General features: G+C 39.9%; 1 protein-coding gene across 2 annotated transcripts in view; it reads right to left on the bottom strand.

Annotated features, from left to right (window-relative positions):
- The window catches only part of LOC140540562 (teneurin-3), a 192,860-nt gene that overhangs the window by 84,239 nt on the left and 95,489 nt on the right, over positions 1-13,132 (bottom strand). For both annotated transcript variants that reach the window (XM_072662912.1, XM_072662913.1), the window contains exon 4: positions 5,652-5,826. In XM_072662912.1, coding sequence (XP_072519013.1) covers positions 5,652-5,826 — 175 coding nt within the window. The remainder of the gene's footprint in view (positions 1-5,651; positions 5,827-13,132) is intronic.

The raw sequence follows: 13,132 nt of genomic DNA, 5'->3' as shown, positions 1-13,132 counted from the left end.
TTGATCTGATATTAATCTAATATTAATCTGATACTGATCAGATATTGATCTGATATTAATCTGATATTGATGAGATGTACATCTGATATTGATCTAATATTGATCAGATATACATCTGATATTGATCAGATATACATCTGATATTGATCTGATATTACTCTGATGTTACTTTGATGTTAATATAATAATTATAATTATACAAATAATTATAATCTAATAATGTTGATTCAATGTTAATCAGATTGATTTGATGTTGATCAGGCATTGATTTGATGTTGATCCAATGTTGGTTGGACATTAATTCAGTGTTGATATGATGACTGGATGTTGATTTAATTTTGATCTGATATTGATCTAATGTTGATCTGATGTTAACTGATAATGACTGGATGTTGATTTGATGTTAATCTGATGTTGACCTGATAATGACTGGATGTTGATTTGATGTTGATCTGATGTTACCTGGATGTTGATCTGATTATTGGATGTTGATGTAATATGAATCTGTCATTGATTTGATGTTGATCCGATATTACTTTGATGCTGGTTGGATGTTGATCTGATGATTGGATGTTGATCTAATATTGATCCACACACCAACCACAGTCAGAATCAGAACCCGTGTTCTCCTCAGCGCGGTTCTATCTGTATCTGTACTGGTAGCAGGACCTGTTTGTAATGAACTTGCTTTCTCTTCGTGCTGCTGTCTGTCAGCAGCGATCAATGCCGTCAGGAGAGCAGATCTTACACAGAGAGTTCGAGCCCTTTCAGACTGCAGGCGGTGAAGTGTCTGTGGGCGGCGGCCCATTCTGCCCAATTAGAGCTGAGAATAAAGCAGTACATTAGCACCTAAAGGCAGGAATAAAAGGGAAAGAGCTGCGGTTCAAGACTCTGCTTTAAAAGGCTGCTAAAAATGGAACTGATTTAAGTCTGACCCAACAGACAGCGGAGCGCCACGCAAATACTGGCACATAATTTAATACTTTACAGCAAAGACATTAAAAAAGTGAATACGAGCGAAAAAATGAAGAAATTTAAATGCAATCAGTCGACAATGGAGGACAAAAGAGCAAACCTTCATTACAGCTTTTAACCTGTGATTAGATTTCATTCACGCTGAGCCGCGACTCGGCCGCTCAACGCCTGTAAGCTGGACTGCGCTGCGAGCTGAAGTGGCAAATAAGCGATCACTTCATCAAAGAGCACTCGATCATAACGAACCTCTTTCAGGAAAAAAAGCATTGATTGAAAATTCATAATCAAAATCGGGGAGATGGGCCGTGATTTCCAACAGATCATGATTAAGTGTGATTGGTGTTTGTTGTGCTGTGAATTCTCTTCTCACCTCTGAAACTGCAGATGTGCTCAATGATTTATGTAGATATTTATATGTGTTTATTTATTATTTTGTATTTATTAAATAAATGCAATCAATAATTTTATATATATATATATAGTGGATATTGAACAACTAATGAAGGCTAAAACATTCAGACAGGTTATTAAACACTGAATAATCCACAGTAGCTAATGAATAATTCATAGTGTTTATTGAATAGATAATACTGTACACTGAATAACTCAGACAAGATACTGAATAATTAATAGTATATACGTTATAATACTCTGAGTGGATACTGATAAATTCATAGTGGATATGAGTTAATCCACAGTAGCTAATGAATATGGAATAATTAATAGTGGTCACTAAACAATCGATGGTAGATAATGAATGATTCATAGTAGTTACCATATATAATAACTGTAGATACCAAATAATTCATAGTGGTTACTGAATAAATCACTGGAGATACTAAATAGTTCATATTAAAGACTGTATAAGTTACAGTAGATATTTAATAATTCATGCTGAATAATCCATTGATAATGTATTGATATGTGCTGAGTTACGGGTTTCTACAGAAACAAATCAACCCTGAACATCACAACCCAACAGTCTACAGGCTTCTCTGGAATGGATGCACCTTCATGCTCCAGATGCTGGATTCATTCCCTGATTTACACCAAACATTTACAGCATTTATCAGACGCTCTCCTCCAGAGTGACTTACAAAACTGCTTCACTGTTTACTGAAGAAGCTCAGCTAGTTTAAATAGACTAAAATTCAGATCCTCTAATCTTAGACTCTACTAAACACAAGTCAATATACAGACCATAATACTCTACTCTTCACCCAAGTCCTCTCAGAAGAGGAGGGTCTTCAGTCTGGGTTTGAGGACAGCGAGCGCTGGAATCTGCTGTTCGGACACCCAGGGGAACATGTCCTTATTAATAACTGAGCTATAATCCAACACTTCAGGAGATGATGATGATGACGATGGCTGTTGTGTTATGTGTTACTTTTCGGCCCATTAAAGATCATGTTTACACTCCTGTTCCGGTTCTAAGAGGTACAGAACACAAAGAACATGAGCTGTACAAGAAAGCTGCCTCCTCCCCCATTTCCACGACGGCCCCTTGTTAGTAATTAAATCTTCATCTGAGTGTGGGTTTTTTTTTTGCATTTATATTCCGCCGCTGCCACAGCCAGTCTAGCGGGATATTTGCCTTCAGCTTTCTGGAGAAAAACTGCTGATTCTGGACTTCCGGAAATCATCAAGGGAATGAGCACACTACAGCCGGCGCATTTACACACTATTTATTCTGCAGGTTTGAAATAAATAAAGGTTGAATTTTGATAAATGGAAACAAGCTTTCATTAGAACAACACATTCTCCAACCTGGCAGGCAAACGTAGAGTTCCCCCTGTAATTTCACTCTGTTTCCCTGATTGTTTGAGGATTCCTCCCAGTAGATGTTTCAGGAGGAAGAGGAAACGAGTCACTGCTGGAATAATGAGAGCACTGCAGTTGTGAGTTTTGTAGAAAATGTTGGTATATTATATTTTTGCAGAATGTAGTAATGAAATGATATTTTTGTAGATTTATCAACTGTTATAATTGCCTTTGTTGTTATGCTCAAACACTATGATAATTAAATCACATATTTATATATATTGTAAGTGATCTGTTCTTTGTAGATTTAAATAAATATTTATGTAGAAAAAATGTTACATTTTTGTGAATAATATTTCTACAGAACATGTCTGCCAATGTAACATTTTTCCAAATAAAAGATGGTCAGTTATGTCACATATCTGTAATTAAATTGCTTGTATAAAACTGGTCAATTAAGTCACATTGATTTGACATATTTCTGTAAAAAAATTGTCAATAGTTCCTTTTTTTAACAACTATTCTGTTATTGTATTGTTAATATTTGTCACATTAAATTCATTTTGTAAATATAAAATAGGACAGTCATGTCTCACTTCTGTAGACATTGTGTCAATTATGTTCAATTTTAGAATGTTTTGATGTTATATTTTAGTATTTTTGTGTATTTGTAATTGTATAATAATCACAGATTAAACTGTGTGTCATTTGTTTTGGTGTAGGTGTACTGCAGGCAGGGCTTTCACAGGTCATGGATATACTACTTTTACACTGTGCTGATATATCTGTGCTGTAAGGCTGAGTAAAACTTCTTAAGAACGGCTTTAGTAAGACATTCGCTCAGTCTGTCGCATCTGCACACCTGCACTGATACGGTGGAACAGCTGTGGTGTGTGTAGTCGAGTCACATATATCAAACTCTAATAAATGAAAGGAAATCAGTAACTGTATAACAGTAACTCTCTCTCTCTCTCTCTCTCTCTCTCTATGTATATATATATATATATATATATATATATATATATATATATATATATTCATATAGGTATAAAGGGGAGGTTTGAGTAAATGTTTTTTCGGATGGTTTTGCTGGAGCGGTGTAGAAAATACTGGTGGAGGGTGAGTACATGCAGGTGTATTAAAAAGGCAGGTGCAGATGAGTGTTTTCGCCACAAGTATCTACTCAATGCGTGAATAAACACACTCTCTTGGCCTTGTTGATGATGGATGTATGCACATGTGCCGTTTGAGCTAAGGAGGGCAAGGTCAAGCTTCTGCTCATATCAGACACAGACAAATTTACTCTGGGGGGTGTATTTTAACTACACACACTCTCAGACTAGGTCACAATCTTCAAGCTTCAAGCTGTGATAGCGAGGTGTGTATGATATCCAGGCTTATCTCAACAAAACCACAATATTTACTCAGAGGAGGAGGATAAAATAACGGCCTATCCATGCACAGCAATGTGTCCTTGCCACATCTTCATAAAACACCGCTATCAGACTGTGTCCACATCCACTGAAATAAAAATAATAGATCATTTCACAGTGTTATTACTTTTAGCCTGGCCTGGAACACTGCCTCTTTGCATGTCTCTCACTGTTTTAATTTCAGTGAGACATGCAGTTAACTAATGAGCTCCAGCCTGGCAAAGTGGACCATTCTCTTCTCTCATCAAACTACCACAGAGACTAGTAGTATAAACTGACTGATATCTCCTATTCTAGTGTATAGGAGTGTTTATTGAGGTGTTTATGGACTAATATCTCCTATTCTAGTGTATAGGAGTGTTTATTGAGGTGTTTATGGACTAATATCTCCTATTCTAGTGTATAGGAGTGTTTATTGAGGTGTGTATGGACTAATATCTCCTATTCTAGTGTATATGAGTGTTTATTGAGGGGTTTATGGGCTAATATCTCCTATTCTAGTGTATAAGAGTGTTTATTGAGGTGTGTATGGACTAATATCTCCTATTCTAGTGTATAGGAGTGTTTATTGAGGTGTTTATGGACTAATATCTCCTATTCTTGTGTATAGGAGTGTTTATTGAGGTGTGTATGGACTAATATCTCCTATTCTAGTGTATAGGAGTGTTTATTGAGGTGTGTATGGACTAATATCTCCTATTCTTGTGTATAGGAGTGTTTATTGAGGTGTGTATGGACTAATATCTCCTATTCTAGTGTATAGTAGTGTTTATTGAGGTGTGTATGGACTAATATCTCCTATTCTAGTGTATAGGAGTGTTTATTGAGGTGTGTATGGACTAATATCTCCTATTCTAGTGTATAGGAGTGTTTGTTGAGGGGTGTATGGACTAATATCTCCTATTATAGTGTATAAGAGTGTTTATTAAGGGTTTTATAGACTAATATCTCCTATTCTAGTGTATAGGAGTGTTTATTGAGGTGTTTATGGACTAATATCTCCTATTCTAGTGTATAGGAGTGTTTATTGAGGTGTTTATGGACTAATATCTCCTATTCTAGTGTATAGGAGTGTTTATTGAGGTGTGTATGGACTAATATCTCATATTCTAGTGTATAGGAGTGTTTATTGAGGTGTTTATGGACTAATATCTCCTATTCTAGTGTATTGGAGTGTTTATTGAGGTGTTTATGGACTAATATCTTCTATTCTAGTGTATAGGAGTGTTTATTGAGGTGTGTATGGACTAATATCTCCTATTCTAGTGTATATGAGTGTTTATTGAGGTGTTTATGGACTAATATCTCCTATTCTAGTGTATTGGAGTGTTTATTGAGGTGTTTATGAACTAATATCTCCTATTCTAATGTATAGGAGTGTTTATTGAGGTGTTTATGGACTAATATCTCCTATTCTAGTGTAAAGGAGTGTTTATTGAGGTGTTTATATGATATGAATTATGAATTGTGTAATACACCCACCGGCTCTCCAGACCGACATTGCTACCCAGGACCCAGTTCTCCTGCAGCTGGACGCATTCGGACGCACTCTGCAGCTCTGCCGTCTGATTGGCCAATGAGGTGATTGACGGGTGCTGCTTATGCTGATGCGGAGCAGGTGGGAGAGGGGGTGGGGCTTGCTGGCTGGAGAGATGCTCTGTTGGGGGAAAAATAGAGAAGAAACAAGATGGTGACAGCAGTTAGAGAGGACTGTATATAATGAATATCACCCACAAGCTAAAGAAAGACAAATACACAGATAGTAATGAATCTGTCGAAGGAGCTAAATCCAGATAAATACACTGTACCATACAATGCTGGAAGGACATGATAACATTTGATTTATTTTCAGGCTTTTTAATCGTTTCTATCAAAAACAAACAAAATCGCAAATCAGTGTAACAGAAAACCCCTGTCGAACCCTGCCAAGCAAGACAGTGTCAGAAAAACCTCCCTAAGATCATAAGAAAGAACCACTGAGCGGAAACAAGATTCAACAGAAGGACCAACAGAGAACCAAGACTCAAGATCAGAAGAAGAACCCATGAGTACATGAGAACAACATGAGGCTTAAAAGAAGAACCTGTGTAGAGGAAGTCAAAAAGAGAACCTCCTTAAGAGGAAGAAGAACCAAGACTCAAAAGCAGAATATCTTTATCAGCACGAAGAAGAACCCCTGAGCGGAACTGAGAATTAAGAGGAGATTCTCCTTTAAATGAACAAAGAACCACTGAAAGGAACCAGGACTCAAAATGTATGAAGAAGTAACCCTGAGTGGAATTGAAACTAAAAAGAAGAGCCTGTCTAAGAAGAAGAATCAAGACTTTCTAAGAGTATGAGGAAGAACCACTGAAAAGAACCAATACTGAAAAAAGAACCTTCTTAAGAAGAACCAAGAGAACCAAGATTCAAAAGGAAAGATTTCCAAAAAGCATAAGGAAGAACCGCTGAGAGAAACCAAGTCTTAACAGGTGAACCTCCTTAAGAACATGAGGAAGCACCACCTCGGAGAGGAACCGAGACTCAAGAAGAGAACGGGTCGAAGAGAACCACTGAGAGGAACCGACACTCAAACAGAGAACCTCCTTAAGAACATGAGGAAGCACCACCGAGAGGAGACTCTGAACAAGCTCCATTGATCCCATTATTATATCGTCACTGTCCAATAAAAACATCTCCATAACAGTGACTGTACAGGAAAATGGAATCAATGTACAATTGTACAATGTACGAGTTTATTCCAAGTATTTTAAAGCATTTCTATTGGTCCATTTCATTGTTTCAATTGATATACAGTATATTACATACCTCATAAAAACCATCAGATTTGTCTGGATTACGCATGACTCGTAGATCCTTTGAGCTGTGTCGAAACTCACTCCGCAACATTTACACAGATCCTCGAAATCAAGACGCAGTAAAGTGACCGTGAACCCTTAAAGAGAACACCATCCTGTGTATTAACTGTTCATTGAAAGGACGAGGGGTCCTCTGCTGTCTGACAGGTGGGCAGTGTATTTAGAGCGAGCCGGTTTGCGAATGCACGACACAGTCACACATGAGGCGCTCAGCCTGCTGTTATTACGGCGACTGGAGTGCGCAGATGCTTGCTAACTCCACCAGAGCAGACAGAAACCAGCATTACTCTCAGCCAGCAGATGTTTCTTGATGGATCCTTAAACCAAGTACTTCACGTTTGATTACAACCAGCGAGGAGCTCTCGTTTAACTAATGACCGGAACCTCCATTAGGACAGCAGGAGGAAGGCAGATTTCTCATTTCACACCAGGCTGTGTAACTGCCCCCCGGAATGACACTGTGTGATTATTCCACGCCTCCCATACGCCGCCGCCACCGCCATGACACGCCTGCTTCTGCCTGAGTACGGACGTGCCAAACATATGCTGTCATACGGTGGATACACACACTCGCCCGCACGCACACACACTCACACCCACACTCAAATCAATATTTGCACTATTCATATGCAAAAGAAGGGGAAACATTAATGGAGAAATTTGAACCGATCCATCAGTCCCCAAGTCGACGGTATTTCCAGGCGAAGCTGAATTATGGAGCTGTAATGCAAAGTCATGCAGACATGATGCAAAACCTGCTCTCCAAACTATTACGTTATTTTACGGGAAGGGGAAATGCAGCTTAACTCTGAGGCCTGTCAGGCACATTTAAGGTAGTTTGACAAGCCTTGACATTTAAAAATATTTCACCTACCTAAAAAAACAATGGGGCATATTCACCAACCACTCTTAAAGCAGCAGTATGCAAGAGTTAGCATTAATTGCTCCTCGGCTCCCCCTATAGCCAGGAAGTGTCATTTGCACTTGCAGCCACTCCTAACAGACACGCTGTACACATGCATTTCTGGACAAGCTGAGAGATACAGAAGCGTCACTAAGAGGTAGAGCAGCATGTGGGCTGAGGGGGTAAAGTAATACTACAGGATCTTACACTAATATAACTCTATGGGTTCTGCAGCGTTACACAGCAGTTCTGGAGAGCGCCGTCCTGCTCGCTTCACCAGAGCTCCATAGTGCAGTTAACAGAGCTCCGAGCCCGGAGTAGCACCGATAGAGACGTTATGGGATGAGAGGATGATGGGATCCGTAATTATAAAAGCACATTTATGGCCTAGACTTTCTGTTAGGACTCATTTAAGGAACGCCTAAGGAAGATATTGCTGAACAAGCTCTATTGATCCCATTATTATATCGTCACTGTCCAATAAAAACATCTCCATAACCGTGACTTTACAGGAAAATGGAAGTCAGTGTACAACATGAGTTTATTCCAAGTCTTTTAAAGCATTTCTATTGGTCCATTCACTCAAAAATATTCACACAGTGTAAAGGGCAGCAAACAAAAGGGTTCAAGCCATCAAGAAAACTAAAAAAATGGAGAAGATGAAAAAAAATGAAGATAGATGGTTTTCATTGTTTCAATTGCTATATACAGCATAGTGCATACCTCATAAAAATCCTTTGAGCTGTGTATGATCTTTAAATTGTTTATTTAAACTGTACTTTTTTGCACAACTGACTTACAATTTGCCTCTATCTCTCAATCAATAAACAAGCTCAGATGTTCTAGATAAAAGGCCCCTTCAACTCAAGCACCACTGTTATACTGTGAATCTGAAGGACAAGCGTTCTAATGAAATCAGAGACAGAGCTTCAGACAAGCACAGGATTGGAAAAGCCTGCAGATCTCTTATCCAAATAGCTGGAGATCCCAGTGAGCACTGCTGGACCAACTGTACCACCAGCACTGCCTAGACAAGGCGACCCTATAAAAAACCCCACATCAGACCAAGAGGGCTTGTGAGAAAAGCTGCAGAGACCAACGACGGAGGGGTAACTATGTTAAGAGCTCTGCACACATCTGGTCTGTATGGGACAGTGCCTAAAAAGAAGCCATTACTGAAGAACACATCAGAACACATCTGGAGATCGCCAGCAGACATCAGAGTGACCCACCTAAAATGTGGAATATGGTTGTGCGTGATAAAAGGGAAAAAAAATATATATATAAATAAACAAAAATGCAATCTGAGGCCCAACACTGTCCCTTTCTCAACAAACTCTACACCTACAGTGCAGCGTGTTGTTGGGATGCTCAGCCGCTGTTAAAACTGAAGGATGGGAGGATGGACGACTGGACGCATGAGTGGAAGTTTTCTAAAAACTAAAAAACCTTTCAGCAGGACGATGGTCGTGTCTGAGGTGTAAGAAATCATATTCGAATCGAATGTGTGTATAAAATGATGCCTGCTAAGGTACCGTCATCTTGCAGATTTCTGAAGGCAGAGTAGATGTATCCATTGCTGCCTTACATATCCCATGATCCTCTGGGTTAATGCCAGCTCGCCTCGAGAGAAAAAGCAATGACAGGAGCAAACAGCAGTGTGAGTTATTTATGATTAATAACCCTTAACATCTTACATCTGAGGAGAAACTGTCAGTGTGTCTCAGACGTGAGTCGGTTGTAGGTGCCTTCGTCACAATGCCGCCTTCTAAGGTACTGACTTATGAGGCAGGATAGGCAGCAAGGCAGAGTACAGATCTCAGACCTACAGGAATCTTCCAACCAGCCGGATCAACCTGGCATCAAACATGCAATACATATCCAAAATAAATCAATAAACAATATCACACTTCAGGAGATGAAGGTGGAAAGTCCTACACCCAATGCCTGCCTCAAATCTGAAGACCACCTTCCAAAAAAAGTTAAAATAATAAATAAATAAATGTTAATAAGTCGCAAGCAGGCTAACAGCTCCACTACTTTCCAATGCATTGCGCTAAGCTATCAGACTCCAGTGCCGCCTTAAAAGTACAAACAAAATTATTGATGAACTCATCTGAGTAAAAAGGGTTTAATTGGTGAAATGTTAAAGCACAGCCACGTAGCTGTGAAGCTGCATGAGTCACGTTGGAGCAGAGGCAGATGTCACAAGCTAAACAGGAATCGCTGTGACAGGTGTCATGCCATATTGATGATGGGGTTAAAATAGGCCTCGCTGGAAGGTGCATTAAGTAAAGTGTTGGGGAACTAACATGAGAAGCCCTCTGCTTTCAGCTTTTGACACAAAGAGGTCAGAGAGGCTACGACTTTGCGCCTTGTGTCCAAGACTACTTTTATTGGTGGTGTTCACTGGGGCAAACCTACACTCTAATAGAGCACCTTATATAACGCCTTAAAGCAGTGGTTCCCAAAGTGGTCCTTGAGAACACCCTGCCCTGCACATTTGAGTGGCTAGACTGCTCCTGACGTGCCTGATCCATCTAATTAGCTAATTAACAAGCATTTCTTTAAGTTGATGGTTGCGTGTTAGAACAGGAACCCACTAAAATGTGCAGGGCTGGGGGTCTTCTGGGACCACGGTTGGGAACCACTGCCTTAAAGGAATACTCCAGCTTTTTAATCTCATCTATTGCTTCTATTATGCATGCATAAGTTGGCAGAGACAACTTGAAGTTAAAACTTGCTTATAAAAGAAAATAAATCTGAAAAAGACCCAAAGTGTCACTCTAGTGCCAGCTAAGAGGAAATTGGTCAGAAAAAAAATAATCGAAGATACTCTACAGTCAAGCAGGTTCCACATCACCATGGGCCGAGAGAATGCTGTCCACCAAAGAAGTCTGCCTTCAAGCTCAACTAAAGTTTGAGAAACCAGAAGCCTTCTGGAGAAAGGTGTCAGAGGAGGCGAGGATTGACTTGTTTGGCCTTAAAGAACTCTGTACCAGCTGTTAAACATGGTGGTGAAAGCATCATGTTCTGGGGCTGTTTTGCAGCCAGAGCTGGTACATTGCACAAAGTGGATGGAATATTGTAGAAGGAGGATGAAGACTACCTCAAACTTCAGTATAACTTTAAACCAATGGTTGAAACTTAAATATGACCCCAAACACACATCAGAGGTGGAGGTGCATTAGAATGGGCCTCCCAAGCTCCTGAGAAGAGAGGTCAAATATCCTACCAGAAGGACTAAGGGTCATTAATCCAAATATTAGGTGTGCAGTATATTTTGGAACCTGTGCTGATTTTAGAGAACCCCTAAAAAGCTCTAGAGAGACTTGTATTGACAAAATGGAAAGGCCTTTCAGATCCATTTCCTGTTCTCGGACATGATTTTTTTTCTCCCTATTAATAATATATATATATGTTATAACGTTATATTTTGCCCCAGAAAAAAATCCTGCACCACAACAAAGTTTAAAACTTACATATTAAAGCTAAAATGTCAAAAGAAAAGGTCAGGAATGTTTTATATCTCGGGTGCAAGCCCATGCAGTCCAGTCATCCTTTGATGACATCATAACTGAAAGAATATTTTCCATAACTTATACATAACACAACATGAGCAGAATGTAAAATCCTCCCTCCAGCAGAACCGGGCTCTATTTTCTGCAGCATTTCTGCATGAACTCTTGCATAAATTCACTTTATCCAGGCTTGCAGCGTGCAGGTGGAAATGCTGGCAGTTTGTGACATTTCGGGGCGTGTCAAGGTGAAAAATAAGCACAGAACTATATGCGTGCATCCCGTCAGCCGGCGAAATATGCAAATTCAGTACAAAATGATCTGCAATGGGGGGGGTTATAGAAGCTAGATTTCTTCATTTTCAACCTCATTTATTTATTACTTATTTCCAAAGCTTATTCCTGCCAGCAGCACACCCCCTCCACCCCAGCACCCACACAGTGACAGGCACTGGCCTGAGAGACCACAGCTTGCATCCCACTGCTCTCCTAAATAAACTTAGTGGATTTCCTGACTCCATCAGCAGCAGTGGACCTTTACATCCACCAGAACTGGGAATGAAGTCTTGTCACATAAACTGAAATTTTGCATCAGATGCATCATTTGCATTATTATTTTTCCGGCCTGAGGCCCATATATAATGTTTATTTTTATGAGTTTCTTGTTTTGTTTTTGTTACCACGCCTTTAAGACGGTTATATGTAAATGAGATCTGTTCGGATTGGCTTCCCTGTATTGTTCGCTGTATGTGTGGTTGCTGTCTGCATATACAGCTCTATGCAGTACATACGGAGCTGCAGTATCTTTGTTAGCAGTGCAGTCACAGCCCACAGCATGAGAGCAAATTCATCATGCAGTGAGCGTAACCCCGCCCACAGTCTGTGATCATATTACTGTCTAATTGTGTGGCACCCTAATGACTCACACACAGAGTGGCTGCGTCCGACTAGACAGCTCAGACCCCCTGTTAAAAGCCGTCCATGCTAACAAAACATTACGAATTTCTGTAGCCCACCTGGACACACCGGGTCCAAAGCAGGGATCTATCGCAGGCCTGACTGGTTCCAAAAGGGTTTTAAGTACATGCCCTTTATATTAAACCATGAAATCTTACTTTTGTTCCATACTACATGGAAGCCTTTATTGTAGAGAGCAGGCAAATAAACAAATAAGCAAGCCATGATTAAAGAACCCTTAAATTACCCACTTATAAAGGTTATATACTATGAAGGCGTATGCAAATGTTTGGACGCCCCGGTCATGTTTTGATGTTGTTGACACTTGTTCATTTGAAACATCATGTGACCAGGGGTACCCAAACTTTTGCGCAACACTGTCTCATCAATGTCATGCAACAATGAAAACTTTACAGGAGTCTAACCCAAACCCTAACCCCAACTCTAACCCTACACCTAACCCTAACCCTGCAACTAACACAAGAGTTAGAGTTGGGGTTAGGTGTAGGGTTAGAGTTGGGGTTAGGGTTAGGTGTAGGGTTAGAGTTGGGGTTAGGTGTTAGGGTTAGGGTTGGGGTTAGGGTTAGGTATAGGGTTGAGGTTAGGGTTAGGTGTAAGGTTAGGGTTAGATGTAGGGTTAGAGTTGGGGTTAGGGTTAGAGTTGGGGTTAGGGTTAGGTGTAGGGTTAGAGTTGGGGTTAGGGTTAGGTGTAGGGTTAGAGTCGGG

The sequence above is a fragment of the Salminus brasiliensis genome, chromosome 19 (assembly GCF_030463535.1).
Source record: "Salminus brasiliensis chromosome 19, fSalBra1.hap2, whole genome shotgun sequence".
NCBI classification, from domain to species: domain Eukaryota; kingdom Metazoa; phylum Chordata; class Actinopteri; order Characiformes; family Bryconidae; genus Salminus; species Salminus brasiliensis.
This window is presented reverse-complemented; position numbering and strand designations above follow the sequence as displayed.